Genomic DNA, 16,269 nt, shown 5'->3' with positions numbered 1-16,269 from the left:
TTTGTACTCATAATTGCTAGGAAATCAATAATTACTTAGGAAACATTCTTGTTCAATCTTTTCAGTCATGCTCCAACTCTTCATGACCCCATTTGGGGTGTTCCTGGCAAAGGTCCTAGACTGGTTTTGCCATTTCCTTCTCAAGCTCGTTTTATGAATGAGGAAACTGAGGTGAACGGTGTAAAGTGACTTGCCGAGGATCACATAGCTAGTAAATGTTTGAGGTCAAATTTGAACTCAGGAAGATGAGTCTTGCTTCTAGGTCCAGCACTCTATCCACTGAACTACTTAGCTGCCTTTTACTTGGCAAATATTATGCTGTAACACAATTAAAGAAATGGACTACATCATCTCCATTACTTGAAGGCAACTAGGTGGTGCAGCGGATAGAGTGCTAGGCCCAGAGTCAAGGACTTCAGTTCAAATCCAGCCACAGACACTTACTAGCTGTGTGACCTTGGGCAAATCACTTAATCTCTGCTTTCTTCAGTTTCCTCATCTATAAAATGGGGATCATAACAGCACCTACTTCTTAGGGTTGTTGTGAGAATCAAATAGTAATTGTAAAGTACTTAGCACGGTGCCTGGCACACAGTAAATACTACAGAAATGCTTATTCCCTTCTCTAAGTTGGAAAAATTAATATGAAACTCTTGTATTTTTTTAGTCTGAAAAAAACCTTGCCTGTAAACATTTGTGGGTGAATTGTTGAAAGTGAGTAAATATGTCTAAAGCTTTTCCTTTTTAAGGAAAAAATTAAGCATCCATAATACCTGATCCAGGAATATTCTTGCTAATGGAGCACAGTCCGTAGACTTGATGAACCGCACAACATCAGCCACACTCCACTCCAGAGGGTTACTGTCTAGCTGCAGTTTTTCAGCAACTTCAATCTTTATTTCCTGCATTTTCACCAAATAAAAGCAAATTTCACAGTACTGTAAATTCTGGCCATTCCCTTTAAACAGTGTCAACATACTTTCTTGTCAATGCCAAACAGTGAAGTCTATATTTAAATGGGTTTAGGGCAGACTCCTCATGAAAATGACCAGAGTGCCCTAGACACTGCAGGTACTCAATAAACATTTGTGGTGTTATTCAGGATGATGATCATGGAAAATAAAGGGAAGATTTAATTTCATTGAAGGACTAAGAAAAATATCTGAACCATTTAAAGAAAAAGGCAATACAGTTAATTTTAAACCCTCTTTGCAGTGGTGTGCCCAAATGAGACAAACACAAGAAAAACTTTAAATGAAAAATCAAGAGATTATTTAAGATTCCAATTACCTTCTATCCATTTTGTAAATAACACATCTGTATCTGACTGGACTGAAAGCTCTTTAAGGCAGAACATTTTTCCTTTTGTCTTTGCAACTGTAGTACCCAGCTTAATGCCTGGCACACTATAGGTACTTAATAAACTTACTGGTTGATTGATTACTTCTATTAATATGGATCATTTTGAAATAACTTTAAATATAAAAGAAGAGTTAATTATTTGTTTTCATGCCATCTTTTCACTAAAAGCCCTAAGGGTAGGGATCATATCAAAAGTATCTCAATATTCCCAAAAAGTAGAACAGTATTTTGTACTTCCAAGGCACTTAATAAATGTTTGTTGGAAAAAAAGTCTATATAATTTCTAGAATCTACAAAATCTATATTATTTCTAGTATTTCAACAAAATTACTTTATTAAAAATAAAAAGTGCCAATGACTTTAAAAATTGGGACAAATTTAAAAGTATTTATCTTAAGAAACTCAAAGAACATTTGTCTAAATCACTAATAAGCCAAACAAGGAAGCATCACTTTTTGTATGAATGAGTATTTGGGGTTTTTTTAGTGGAAGCCCAGCAGTCACAGTGTTCTAGGATCTCTTTCCTGCATATTCAATCCTCACAAAAATTTTTGGCCAAGCAATTGTTGCACTGTGAATGCATTTTTAAAGGGAACGCCTCAAAATTCAAGCTCACGTAGAAAAAGAGGAAAACTTCATCTAATATGTTTATTTCTGCAAAAGTTCAATTCACACAAAAATCCTAGGGCAAAGGAGAAAAAAAATGTTAAAGAGGTACCTTTGGTGAAGGAGGTTTATTCTCATCATCAGAGAAAGAAAAAGTGCGAAGTTTTCTTTTTCTCTTGTCTCGATCCTGGGCCAATGAATGAGACAATTCACTTTGGGTAGGAGAAGAAGAACATGATTTCTTTTCTGACACTTCTGATTCTTCCTGCAACTCATCTTGCTGTTCTGAGGCACTATCTTCAGTTAGAGATTCTTCATCTACTTCATCCTGATCATCATCATCTTCACACCCACTGCCCTACAGCACAAAAAAAACAAGACATCACCCACAACCTACCAAAAACATTGGTTTTTGCAACATAAGAAGCCATTTCTCATTGGCCAGAGTCAAATTATCAAGGTCTACAGAATCTGCTTCCTTTTGAAATTGGTATAAAGTGATGTTTGTCAAAGGGAGAGCCACTGTGATGCAGGACAAGCTTCAGTTCGCTTCTCACCAAGGCCCCTCTAGATACCTGGGGAGAGCCTGCTGGTGTGTTATCAACAGATGCTGAGGAACGCTTCTTCTTATGGACAAAGAAGTTCTTCCTCCTCTTCCGTCTCTTGTTTGTTTTCTTCATAACGCACTCTAAGTTACTATGCCCACCAGGTGGCCGCCCAATTCTTTTATTTTTTTTCTTTCCATAATAGTGTGCTGGAGGAATATAACACAAAAAGAGAGAGAGAAAGACAGACTTTTGTTTACCACACTTTTCTGTATTGTATGACTGTGTACTTCAAGACTACTATTTTCAAATGTCAGCAGATTTGGTGGTGCTAAGGAGGTCAGATGCTAAGAAAAAAGAAAAGTCAATATATGATGTTAATCTATCAACAGACATTTATTAAGTGCTCACTAGGTGAGAGGCACTGGAGATACAAAAACAAAAATGAACAATCTCTGCCCTCAAGGAAATGACTTTCTAATGGGGAAAATGACATGTAAATAAGTAAGTACATACACAATAAACATAAGCTATTTTTTTTTTTGTGGGAGGGAATAAGGAAAAGCTTCATGGAGAAGCCATTACTTGAGAAATTTTCAGGATTAATAAGATTTTAAAACGTAGAGGTGAGATGTGGGTGCACCTTAGGCATTGCAAACAGGCAATGCAATGTGTGAGGAACAGCAACGAGATCAATTTGGCCAGATCACAGAGTGTGTGAAGGGGAGGATTATATAGTAAACATGGAAAGGTTATCTAGAGCCAGGTTGTGAAAGGTTTTAAAATCCAAAAAAAGGAGCTTAGATATGATCCTAAAAGTAATAGGGAGTTATTGATGTTTACTGAGTAGAGGAGAGACATGGTCAAACCTACACTCTAGGAAAATCATCTGTCAGCTGTGTGTAGGATAGACTGCAGAGGAGAGAGATTTGAAGCAGGAAGACTAATGAGTAGGCTACAGCACTAGTTCAAACAAGATATGATGAGGACCAGATGAGGTTACCTTTGTAAAAAGAAGAGGACACAAGTCCTAGACGGTTTAAAGGTAGAAATGACTAGATATGACAACTGAATGGATACACGGAAAAAGAGCGAAGAATCACGAATGACCAAGAATAGCCAAAGTTTATAATCTGGGTGACTAGGAGGATGGTAGTGCTCCTGACAGAAATAAGGGAGAACTCTCTTCTGTCTGTAACAACAACAATGGAAGATGAAAGTGCAGACACAGACAAGGAGGTATTTTGCTTTCTATCTTTTCTTGAAACAAACTATTTGGGGTAAAGAGAGAAATAATGGTGGCCAATCAGCTTAATACTAATATAGCCCACAATCATGGCTAAAAGGGAATAAATAGCATGATCTTACTGAAAGAATGCTGAGCTAGATGTCAAAAAACTAAATTCAAGTCTGTCCTCAGATACCTATAGGCTATAAGCCATAAATAAGTCACTGAACTTCTCTTTAAAATGGTGGATTGGGGGGGGCGGGCCGCTAGGTGGCACAGTGAATAGAGCACCAGCCCTGGAGTCAGGAGGACCTCAGTTCAAATGTGAACTCAAGACATTTAACACAGAACTAGCCATGTGACCCTGGGCAAGTCACTTAACCACAATTGCCCTACCTTCCCCTCTCAAAAAAAAAAATGGTGAATTAAAAATGCTTGCACCACCTGACAAGAGTATTTGAAGAAATCACTTTGCAAAACATAAATGTGAGTTGTTAGCATTAACAGTTATCTGAACTTAAAAATAAAGTTTCAATACATTATGTATTGCAATACAAATTTGTTAAGCTCCTCTAACTTCATTGTCACCTTGATAATCAAAACCCTCAGACCTCAAAAAGAGTACTGTTTCACAATTCTCTAATGAATTTGTCATATAACATTGTATACCATATTGTTGTCTTATCAAGTCCCACTAGAAAAAACTCCATGAGATTAGGGACAAGGTTTATCTATCTGTATCATCTCCCTTCCTTCCAATTTGAATCCAATTTAGAATGATTATCTTCCTTGGCATGAATATTTGCATGGAAATCACACCCTAGTCAGGAAAGATAAAAATCATCTTAAAAAAACGTTTATTTCACATTTTGGAGGGATAGGTTTTTTTGGTAAAATATCCACAAAAACTGTGTACAGGGGTTTAATTTTTATTTTTAACTTGAACTCATTATCATGAAAATGACTAACTTTAGCAAAATAGTATTAAAAATAATGCATTCACATAACCTTTTCTTTGAAAGTGTTATGCTTCTGAGATGTGTGTGTTTGTGTGCAAAATTAGTTACAATGTATAAAAATAAGTCATTTCCCCAATTGATAAATAGTGAAAAGGACATGAAAAGGCAGTTTTCAGTGGAAGAAATTCACACTATCAGTAGTCATATGAAAAACTGATCTAGCAATTCTGAGATACCAGCTTACACACCTATCAGACTGAAAAAGTTGACAAATAAATGACAAATGCTGGAGGAGCTATGGGAAAACAGGTATATTAATGCACTATTGTCATTGTAAACTGGACCAGCAATTCTGGAAAGCAATCTGGGACTATGCCCCCAAAGTTATTAAATATGTAAACTGATCCAGCAATACCACTACTAAACCTATACTCCAAAAAAAGGAAAAATGCCTATATGTACTAAAATATTTATAGCAGCTCTTTTCATGGTGTCAAATAAGGAAGAACTGCTGACCAAGTCATAACATATAATTTTTTTTAATTCAATTTTTAATTTATTAATTTGTTTGTTTCCTTTTAGTTTACAGGATTCAATTCCACAATTCCTTGAATTTCACATTTTGTCCCCCTCCTTCCCCTCTCCCCCCCATGGCGTCTTATAATCAAGTATAGGATCTGTAAATACTTTCACATTATACAATGGTCAGGTTATAAGGATGGATTATACCAGCTGGAATGAAAAATGGTAAAGAGGACATAAAATCAAATAAGAGAACGAAAAAGATCAGGTATTTTGCTTCCACCTGGATATAAATTTAGTTCTTTCTAGTTCTTTCTCTGGATGCATGTTTTTCTCTCCATCATGTCTCTTTTGGGATTGACTTATATCCCTGCATTGTTGAGAAGAGTCCAGTCTATCAAAGTTGGTCATCACCCATACGTTGTGTCTGTAATTGTGTACAAATTCCTCCTGGTTCTACTCTTCTCACTCAGCATCAGTTCTTTTAAGCCTCTCCAGGTAAATATGAAGACCGCCTGCTCCCCGTTTCTTATAGCGCAATAATATTCCATAACATGCATATACCACAACTTGTTCAGCCATTCCCCAATTGATGGACACCCCCTTAATTTCCAATTCTTTGCCACAACAAAAAGAGCTGCTATAAACATTTTTGTACATATGGGTCTTTCTCCCATTTCTATGATCTCTTTGGGATAGAACCCTAGGAGTGGTATTGCTGGATCAAAGGGTATGCAAGTATTTATAGCCCTTTGGGCATAGTTCCAGATTGCTTTCCAGAAAGGCTGGATCAGTTCACAACTCCACCAACAATGCATTAGTGTTCCAGTTTGCCCACATCCTCTCCAGCATTTGTCATTTTCCTGTTTTGTCATCTTAGCCAATCTAACTGGTGAGATGTGGTACCTCAGAGTTGTTTTGATTTGCATTTCTCTAATCAATAGTGAATTAGAGCACTTCTTCTTGTGCTTATAGATAGCTTTAATTTCTTTCTCTGAAAACTGCCATAACATATAAATTTGATGGATTACTATTGTGATATTAGAAATGATGAAGGGAATGGTTTCAGAGAAACCTTGAAAGATTTGAACAAACTAATGCTGAATGAAATGATCGGAACTAGGAGAACAATATACACTAACAATAATATAGTAAAGACAAATAATTTTGAAAGACTTAAAACTCTGATCGATACAGTGACTAACCACAATCCCAGAGGACTCATGATGAAACATACTAGCCACCTCATGACAGAGATGATGGACTCCCAGTGTAGAATGAGACTTTTTTCAGACACAGCCAATGTAAGAATCTGCTTTGCCTAGCTATACACATTTGTAACAAGGGTTTTATTTTTCTTTCTTTTTCCATGGGTGGGGAAGAAAGAAGTAACAGGGAGAAAAGGAGAATTTTTGCTGGAAAGTGTCACCATGCCAACATTCCAACTGAATGTCCAACTTAAACTCCCTCTTGAATCCAAGTCTGAAGACTTAATCCATTCAGTTTTGGAATTACTGCCTGGTGCTATGGTATTCCCACAGGTGAGTCAGCAAGTCCTGAAGTATAGGGCCTACCACCTCTGGCTGGCTCCAGACCCCAGACTGTGCTGCTTCTAGCCAACTCCTTGCCATCCTATGGCACTGAGGTAAATCCTCTATAACCTTTTATACCTCTGGCTTTTGGTACACTAACAAAAGTATACTAATAAAATCAATACTACTGTCAATTGACTCCCCTCATCAACCCTGTGCCCTACTAAACCAAAACACCCTTCCCTTGCTCACCTCTCCCACATGATCTCCTACTAGGACATAAGCTCCTTGAGGCCTTTGCATTTGTATCCCAGTGAATGGCACATATTAAGTGTTTAATAAATACTTCTCATTCATTCATTCAAACACATCTCCCAAATATCAGATTAACCCAGAAATGGCACACCTAGTGGTTTCACCAGTATCTGCTTCAATCAGCCTTCATAATAAAAATGACAATCTGCTGAAAAAATTATCAAAATAAATCACTTGTTTAAAATATTGAATACCTTTACTCTTGTCTGTAAAGAATATGTATCAAGAATACCCTTATGGTAGGAGAAAAAATAAAACTGAGTATTCCTGACTTCTGATTCAAGTTAATTTCACCCAAATTAACATTAGAAGAGATTCTCCCACGAACGTCTGCACTAATTTTGACAATGCCATATTCTAGAAATACAATTTTTTTTCTTTTTGCTTTTTGGAGGGGGGAAGGCAGGGCAATTGGGGTTAAGTGACTTGCCCAAGGTCACACTGCTCCCAGGGCCAGTGCTCTATTCACTGCACCACTTAGCTGCCCCTAGAAATACATTTTTGAAAAGAAATAAAAATCAATTTGAGTGGTTCCCAAGATTAAGATATGTGCTAATGTACCCTAAGGACTAGAAAATATAAGTGTAACCATATATGAGATATTTTGCCTATACATGCCATATCTGCCCAATAGTCCATAAGCTCATTATGAGTATAAATTGGGCCACTTTTCATTTTTGTATCTCCAGATCCTAGGCACAACATTTTACTAGGCATTCAAACATAGTTTATTGAGATTAGCTGAGATAATTTGATCTTATAAACAAAGAATTCAAAAACTTAATTTTATGAATTAAAAGTGCCTAACAATTTCTTAGCCTAAGATAAAGTTTTTTTTTAATATTAATTCAACCAAGGGGTACTAGTTCTGTCATACTGCTTTTAAGCATCATGAATCAAAGATAAAAAATTAGGATTTTGTGTAAGGGTAACAGGACCTTGACAAAACTATCTTGCCTAACAGTCTATTTATTTACTTTAACCTTCTCTTTAGTTTCAAAAATCAAGGAGCATGAAAAGAAACAGGATGTAGAACAGGGGATGCTATTGACTCCAGAGGCAAAAGCAATTTAGTGTAGAGTTAAGTAATTACATATTGTATTAGATGCGACATGAATGTTTTTAAATGTCACTCTCTCAGACAAAGGACTCTAAGTCATCAGCCACAAGGTGCCAATATTTAAAAGATCACTTACTGTACTTGGTCTTTGTCAGTACAGAGCAGTTCTCAGAACACTTGTCCAGAACCATCTGAGGACCAAAGAGATTAGGACAGCATTCCAGTTTTATGCAGGTTTTCCGGCAGAAATCGGTTACCCGATCAGCTGTTCTCACTATCTCAACTGTAGCACGATAGCTTTTTCCTTTGTATCTGTCATTGGAGGAATTCAGTTGTCAAAGTTATTTCACTAGTCCAAATCAAACAAAAGAAAAGTCTTACTGCGCACATCAATCAGCCCATTTCTTAAAACATGTTTCTTTCTTCTTTCATACTTTCTAAATAAGGAATTTTCTTCCACAACATTCAATTTGAAAAAGATTGCTCTTATGTGTTATACTAGTAAAATAATGCTTACAGAAGCAAAATTTCTTCCTAAAAAAATGGGAACAAGCAAAGGTTTCTGCCTTCAAGTTGAAACTGATTCTAAAAAACAAGTTTGCCATATTATAGTCTAAAAAATTACTGTCACTTATTACAGGGCTGTAATACTATTCTATTACATTTATATACCACAATAAATTTAGATAGTCCTCAAGCAACAGACATTTACTTTGGTCTCTAGTTCTTTGTTTACAGGAAAAATGTTATTAATATTTTTTATGTAAATGAGACAATTTATTCTATTCTCATGGTATATGCCCTAGCAATGGAATCTCTGAGTCAATGGGCATGAACATTTTATTCTTTTCTTTAGCAAAATTCGTATTTGCACCAGAAGTGTATTATTGTGTCTATATTTCTTCAGCTTCTCCAAAACTATTTCTATCTTTTGTCATCTTTGCTAATTTGCTTAGAGTGAAATAAAACTTCAGTCTTCTTTTGACTTGCATATCTTTTATTACTAGTTATTTGTAGTATTCTTTCATTTACTTAATAGTTTATAATTCAGTTTAATGCTATAGTTAAAATGGTATTTCCAGGTATATAACTTTGGTCCTCCAGATTTCAGAATTATATTCTAAATAATCCTGGAGTTTCCTGCAGCAACCAATATGTATTCAACAAAAAAAAAGGTATATAAAGGCAGTAACATACTTGGCTTTTAGAGTTTCTCCATGTCCATGCCATACAGAATCTTCATCTAGCTGAAGCTCCCGAAGAACACGGCTTGGTTTGTAGGCTGCATTGATCAACAATGTGAGAACCTAATAGCCAATTTTTTAATAGGCAGAAAGTATAAAATGGATAATAGGAAGAAAAAAAGAGATTAAATGATTATTGATAATATCAGCCTGATTTATACTGTTAAGGCATGTCAGCAGATTAATTCCATTCAAATGAATTATTAAGTATCAAAACACCTGAGAGTCAAATACTCATGAGTGGTGGTAATATTTCATAGATAGCAGAAGCTGCCAAGAAAGTGAAAACAAGGGGCAGCTAGGTGGCGCAGTGAGTAAAGCACCGGCCCCAGAGTCAGGAGGACCAGAGTTCGGTTCCGGCCTCAGACACATAACACCCACACAAGAAAAAACTAGCTGTGTAACCCTGGGTAAGTTACTTAACTCAATTGCCCTCCAAAGGGCAAAAAATAGGTGAAAACAAACAATAGATGGAACCTGGCTAAAAATTTCAAAACTTGGTTGTCAGAAACAGGGTACCACTAACTTGAATTTCCTATAGTAGATGTACAATTTTTATGATGTCACATGGGCAGATCCCACAAAGTCCCAAGAATTCTGAATTTACCTCATGATATATTTCACTACTCCAATCTCTTATTAATACCCCTAAAACAGTGAAAAAGTGAACTTCTGTATTAAAAAATGTTCCATCTCACCCTTTCCCTATGAGTAGAAATATAAAGTGTTCAGATTTCTATGTGGGAGAGACTAAGTAACTTTTGCTAAGAGTTAAGTCAGTGGATAATGTTGAACAACAGTCATTTCTTTGGAAGTAAACAAAGTGAGTGTGGAACAGATTTCACACAAATTCAATATCTAGAGTGCCAAGGAAATTTCTATCTCACAAGGCAGCTCATTTCATGACTAGATACCTCTTCTGTTAGAAAGTTCTTAATTACACTGGCTAAAATGCACTTGTCTGCAATTTCCATAAATTAATTCTGTTCTCTGAGGCAATGGAGTAAAATCTAATTAGTTTTCCACACAACAGTCCTTCAAGTATCCAGTCACACTATGAAACCCCACCACCAGGCCACACCAATCCTTTTCTTTTCAGGAAACCCTCTTCACTTCTTTCACCAAAATCCAGGAGTGTGCTGGATTCCTCAAGGAAGAGACTGCTGTTAAATTCTCAGTGTGAGCTTTTACACTTCACAGGGCTGATATTCCATTTTATTTGATTTTCTAGCCTTAAGGAAGTATTTAGGAAAATGTTAATCATGCTGATTAAGTTTAAAAGTGTGCCTATACATACATTTTTTCCCCCTATAGAGCATGGTTGTTAAACATTTACCAAACCACCCCTGTACTACTCCATAAACATTGCCAAGTTCAGGATGAGTGCAGTAGAAGTCACAGGGAACGCAGCTGTCACCAGACTGAGGCATGGTGACTTAGGCTGATGATAATGATGATGAAAATAACTGGTGTTGTTATTGCATTTAAGGTTTGCAAAGTACTTTACTCATTAGTTATCTTATTTAAGCCTCACAATAGTCCTAACAAAACTACATATGGTTTGATTTCATAATGAACCTGATTAACTACTTGTTCATATTCTATAGCTTAACATCCTTAAAAAATAGTTACCAGATACGCATATTCCTAATGTGGTCTGAATGAATAAAAAAAAGCATTTATTAATGCTTTTCCAGACTCTGAACAATAAATAGTACAGCAAGTCTGTAATGTCCTATAACCTGAAAACTTGAAAACTCTCCTGATATTAATGTGATCCAAAATGCATTAGTTTTTTTGGTAGCTACTACATGTTACACTATTGGTTCACAATGATCCTACAATTAAGTAAGCTATCTGAGTCTTTTTTATGTGAACTACTACTTTCAAGTCAAGTTTCTTCTAAATTCTGTGTTTGTTAAGTTGATTTGCTGAGGTTTTGCAGACTTATTTTTGTTTCCAATTCCTTTTCCTGTTTAGGCTAATACTCTAAATCAATCATACTCCCCTGTGATATTTTGTAAATGCAAGGGGGATTTCCGATGAGCAGAATAAAGGCAGCAGAGAAGCAGGAAGAAGCAAAACCTGGGTTCCCCACCAAATGCCCTCCATAAAGATCTAAAACCTGGACCAGACCAAATTCTGATTGGGAAATCCAGGAAAAAGTCATGATGAGTCAATTCTTCCAGTCCAATTTTTCTAGACAAAGATGTGCAGACACTAGAGAAAACATAGCTAGAAGTATGCTTATAGAGCATGCCAGCATTCAGGCATTCACAGAGAGCCAAGACTGGGCACTAGGATAAGAAAAGGTGACATAGGGTCACCCACTAACTAATTGGGTCAGACTGAAGAAAAGATCGACACCTAGGGATGTCAAAGAGGAACAGTTGTTAAGGGGACATAGCTATGTACTGAGCAAGGAACAAGTTTGGAAGCAAAGTTAAAACCTTAAGACAGGTTGAAACTTGGAAGTGGAGTAATGAGGGCAGGTGTTCAGACCAAAGGAAAGTCTAGAATTCAGTTCCTCTGAACCTACAGAGGCTTCCCAGAAGGCTAAGAGTGGCTGAGTCTTAGCAGCATTTTGGGAGCACAAACTTCCAAACAGAGATAAGCCAAAGGACCCAAACCTAAATCAGGAACTCACAGATCTAAAATCACATCACTCTGAAAGCCCTGAAAGCTTGTGGGTCTCCAGCTTGAATAGTCAAAGTAGCAGCAGGATATAAGAAAACAGAATTAGAAGTGCTCAGAACCCTGTCCAAAGTCAACAAGTAGGCTAGCATAATAAGCAAACAAAAAAGAATCCCACTATAAAGAAATATTATGGTGATGGAGAAGCTCAAGGCACACAGAAGAGAATGAAACAAAAATATCTACAAGCAAAACCTCAAAGAAAAATCACAACTTGGCTACAAGTCCAACCAGAATTCTGGAAGAAATTAGAGGAAAAGTTTAAGAGAGACCAAAAAAAAATCCTTAAACACCAAATGAGAGTTGTAAAAAAGAAAAAATGGGCAAAGAAGTGAGAGCTGTGGAAGAAAGATATGAATAGATAAAAACTTGGAGTAAAAGGTACAAAACATTACCCAAGAAAACAATCTCCTGAAAATTAGAATAATTGATCAAACAGAAGTTAATGTCCCTGTAAGAAGAAATAGTAATAGAAAGTAAAAAACATGAAAAATACAAAAGTATGAATTTTGTCATAGTAAGAACAGCAGACCTGAAAAAGAAAGATAACTTAAGAGTCACTAGACATGTGAAACTCATGACCAAAAAAAAGGCATATTTCAAGCAATCATTACAGAAAATGAACCAGATCTCTTCAAACCAGACAGTAAAGTAGAAATTGAAATAATCTACTTGTCACCTCCTCAAAGAAACCTCAAAATGCAAACTCCTCAGCAACACTATACTCAATATTCAGAGCTTCCAGATCAAAGTAAAAAATGCTGTGAGCAGCCACAAAGGAAGAATTCAAGTACTGAGGAGCCACAGGCAGGATTACATAAGATTTAGCAGGTACTATTATAAAGGAGAGGGCGGCTAGGTGGCACAATGAGGGGACAGAGTGATAGGTATGAAGTCACGAAGACACATCTTTCTGAGTTTATATCTGGTCTCAGACACTTACCAGCTGTGTGACCTTGCGCAAGTCACCCAGTTGGCCTCAGTTCCTCATCTATAAAATGATCTAGAGAAGGAAATGGCAAACCATTCCAGGATGTCTGCCAAGGAAACCCTAAAACTTAACAGGTGGAATGACTGAAATGACAAAACAACAATTATAAAAGAGTGGAGAGCTTGCATGATGATGTTCCAAAAGGCAAATAATCTGGGCTTACAATTAAAAATTACTTATCCAGGAAAACTAAGTATAATTCTACAGGGGGAAAACAGATCTTTAATGGAATAGAGAATTTTCAAGTATTCCTTAAGAAAAGACCAAAGCTTAATAGAAAATTCAATAGGAGTCAAGAGAAACAGAAAAAGGTAAATATGTGGGGGCGGCCAGGTAGCACAGCGAGTAAGAACACCGGCTCCAATGTCGGGATGACCTGAAGATCAAATCTGGGCTCGGATACTCAGCACCACACCCAGAAATAACTGGCTGTGCAACCTTGAGCAAGATACTTAACCCCGGTTGCTTAAAAAAAAAAAAAAAGGTAAATATGTGCAAACAATAATAAGGAACAAAAATCAATCTATTGGAGTCAAGATGGAGGAGTAGAAACAGGACCTCCATGCGACTCTGGCTCTCACCACCTCTAATCCATGTAAAAGGGGACTCTGAACAAACTTTGGAGCTACAGAACCCACAAAATGACACAGAGAAGCTAACCTCCTGCTGAGGACAGCCCAGCATGCCGGCAGCAAGTGGCCAGTGTGGCGCTCTGGGAGCTGAACCCAGCTTCACTCCGAGGTTTTAGCCCCAGGGCGGGCCTGACCAGCTGCTGGCTGGAGGGACTCCAGATCACCAGCAGCTGTGGTGGTCCAGAATTATCAACACATAGATGCTAAGGACAAAGTGAGAGGTCAGTGCACTGGGGACTTAGGGACCCAGTAGTTGGGAGTGCGTGGGCTTTTGTCCCCAGGGAAAGAAGCTGCTGAGGGCTGCAGCACAGCCCGGCCACATGGCAGCTTCAGCTCCTGGACGGCAGACTGTAGGGGTAATCTGACCAGTCTGAGGGGTAATTGCTCTTGCTTTAACCTGCTTGGATCTGGATTGTGGTCTAAGGTGGAGGTCCTGGGGTGTGCGACCAGCTTGCCAGAGTGTGTGCAGGCTTCAGAGAGGGCACCCAACTAATACTTCCAGCAGCTGAGAAAACCCCAGCATTTGGTCTGAAGCTCCCCCAACAGAGACCTACTGTGGCAAAAAGCCCAAAAGTCAAGTAATTGAGTGGCAACATGACCAGGCAAAGGAAGCAAAACAAACAGAAGAATCTAACATTAGACTCCTATTTTGGGGACAAAAAGGATCAAAGCATGGAACAGGAGGAAGACAGTGAAGTCAGAACTCGTGCACCAAAAACTTCAAAGGAAAATACAAGCTGATTACAGGCCAAAGAGGACCTTAAGAAGCAGATAAGTGGAGGAAAAATTGGGAAGAGAAATGAGAAAGATGCAAGAAAATTACGAAATGAGAGTCAACAGCCTGAGGAAAAATCAATCTGTTTACAGTCTTATATGAGGAGACACTAAAACGTATCTCTTCAGAATTCTATCATCATCATATCATCTAGAGAAAGTCTAATTGGATAGGACTTGGGAATAATTCTGTTGCATTTTGATAAACTTCAAAGGGAAACTATAGGAAAGAGAAGTAAGCTGGGAGGGGAGGGAAGGGAAAAGAAGAATAGGGAAAATTATCTCACATAAACAGGGTATGCAAGTAAATCTGTATAAAAAGGAGAGGGAGGAAACTGGGTGACATTTGAAACTTACTCTCTTCTGAACTGGCCAAATGAGAGAAAAATACACATATACAAAGCTGGGTACAAAAATACATTTTCTTCCAGTAGGAAAACAGGAGGGAAAAAGACTGAGGGAAAGAGGGGAAATAACTTAAGGTAGGGATTCATCACAAGCAAAACAAACTCTTTTTAAGAGGGGGCAAAAACAAAGAAATGAAAAAGTATAAGAGAATAGGATAGAAGGGAAAATACACAATTAGCAATAAGAACTGTGGATGTGAATGGAATAAACTCACCCATAAAATAGAAGAGAATATAAGAACAGATTAGAGACGGGAATCCAAAAATATGTTGTTTCCAAGAAACATTTGAAACAGAAAAATACAGAAAGAATTAAAATAAAGGGCTGGAGAAGACTCTATTTTGCCTCAGTTGATGTGGAAAAGGCAAAGGTAGTAATTATGATCTCAGGCAAAACAACAGTAAAAACTGACCTAACTGAAAGAGATAAACTGGGAAAATACATTTTACTAAAAAGTACTAGAGGATAAGGAATTAATATCAGAATATATATATATATATAAAATATATGTGTATATATGTGTGTATATATATTGCACCAAATGGCATAGCATCTAAATTCTTTTTTTTGGTTTGTTTTTCCAATTTATTTATTTATTTTTAGTTTTCAACATTCATTTCCACAAGATTTTGAGGTACAAATTTTTCTCCTTGTCTTTCCCCTACCCCATAAAATAGTGAGCCTAGTGAATACCCCTTGCCCCATTCTGTTCTCTCTTATATCCTCCCCCATCACCCCCCCCAAAAAAAATTTTCAGGTAGGGTAAGATGGATCTCTATACCCCAGTGCCTATATATCTTATTTCCCAGCTGCATGTAAAAAAACAATTTTTTTTAAACATTTGTTTTTAAAACTGAGTTCCAAATTTTTTCCCTTCTTCCCTCCTCACCCACCCCCACTGGGAAGATAAGCAATTCAATGTAGGCTATACATGTGTAGTTACTCAAAACATTTCCATAATCATTATATTGTGAAAGACTAACTATATTTCACTCCATCCTATCCCACTCCCCACTTTTTCTATTTTCTCCTTTGACCCTGTCCCTTTTCAAAAGTATTTGCTTCTAACTACCCTCTCCCCCAATCTGCCCTCCCTTCTATCATCCCCCTTCTTATCCCTTCCCCTCTATATTCCTATAGGGTAAGATACCCAATTGAGTCTGTACGTTATTCCCTCCTTAAGCCAAATTCAATGAGTAAGGATGTCCCATTTCCTTTCACGTTCCTGCTCTTCCCCTCCATTGTAAGTTTTCTCTTGCCTCTTTGATATGAGATCATTTACCCTAATCTACCTCTCCCTTTCTCCTTCTCCCAATAAATTCCTCTTGCACCCCTTAATTTTATTTTTTAGATATCATCCCTTCATATTCAGCTCATCCTGTGCCCTCTATGTATAC

General features: G+C 37.2%; 1 protein-coding gene across 3 annotated transcripts in view; it reads right to left on the bottom strand.

Moving 5' to 3' along the window:
• The window catches only part of SFMBT1 (Scm like with four mbt domains 1), a 184,696-nt gene that overhangs the window by 10,441 nt on the left and 157,986 nt on the right, over window positions 1–16,269 (bottom strand). For all 3 annotated transcript variants that reach the window (XM_069095485.1, XM_069095484.1, XM_069095483.1), the window contains 5 exons: window positions 9,327–9,436; window positions 8,266–8,441; window positions 2,544–2,722; window positions 2,081–2,326; window positions 774–902 (listed from right to left, as the gene is read on the bottom strand). In XM_069095485.1, coding sequence (XP_068951586.1) covers window positions 774–902; window positions 2,081–2,326; window positions 2,544–2,722; window positions 8,266–8,441; window positions 9,327–9,436 — 840 coding nt within the window. The remainder of the gene's footprint in view (window positions 1–773; window positions 903–2,080; window positions 2,327–2,543; window positions 2,723–8,265; window positions 8,442–9,326; window positions 9,437–16,269) is intronic.

The sequence above is a fragment of the Petaurus breviceps genome, unplaced genomic scaffold (assembly GCF_028583685.1).
Source record: "Petaurus breviceps papuanus isolate PSGF00001 unplaced genomic scaffold, PetGlider_PUasm1.0 227, whole genome shotgun sequence".
Taxonomy (NCBI): domain Eukaryota; kingdom Metazoa; phylum Chordata; class Mammalia; order Diprotodontia; family Petauridae; genus Petaurus; species Petaurus breviceps.
Note: the sequence above shows the minus strand (reverse complement) of the source record. Positions and strands in the feature narration are given on the sequence as shown.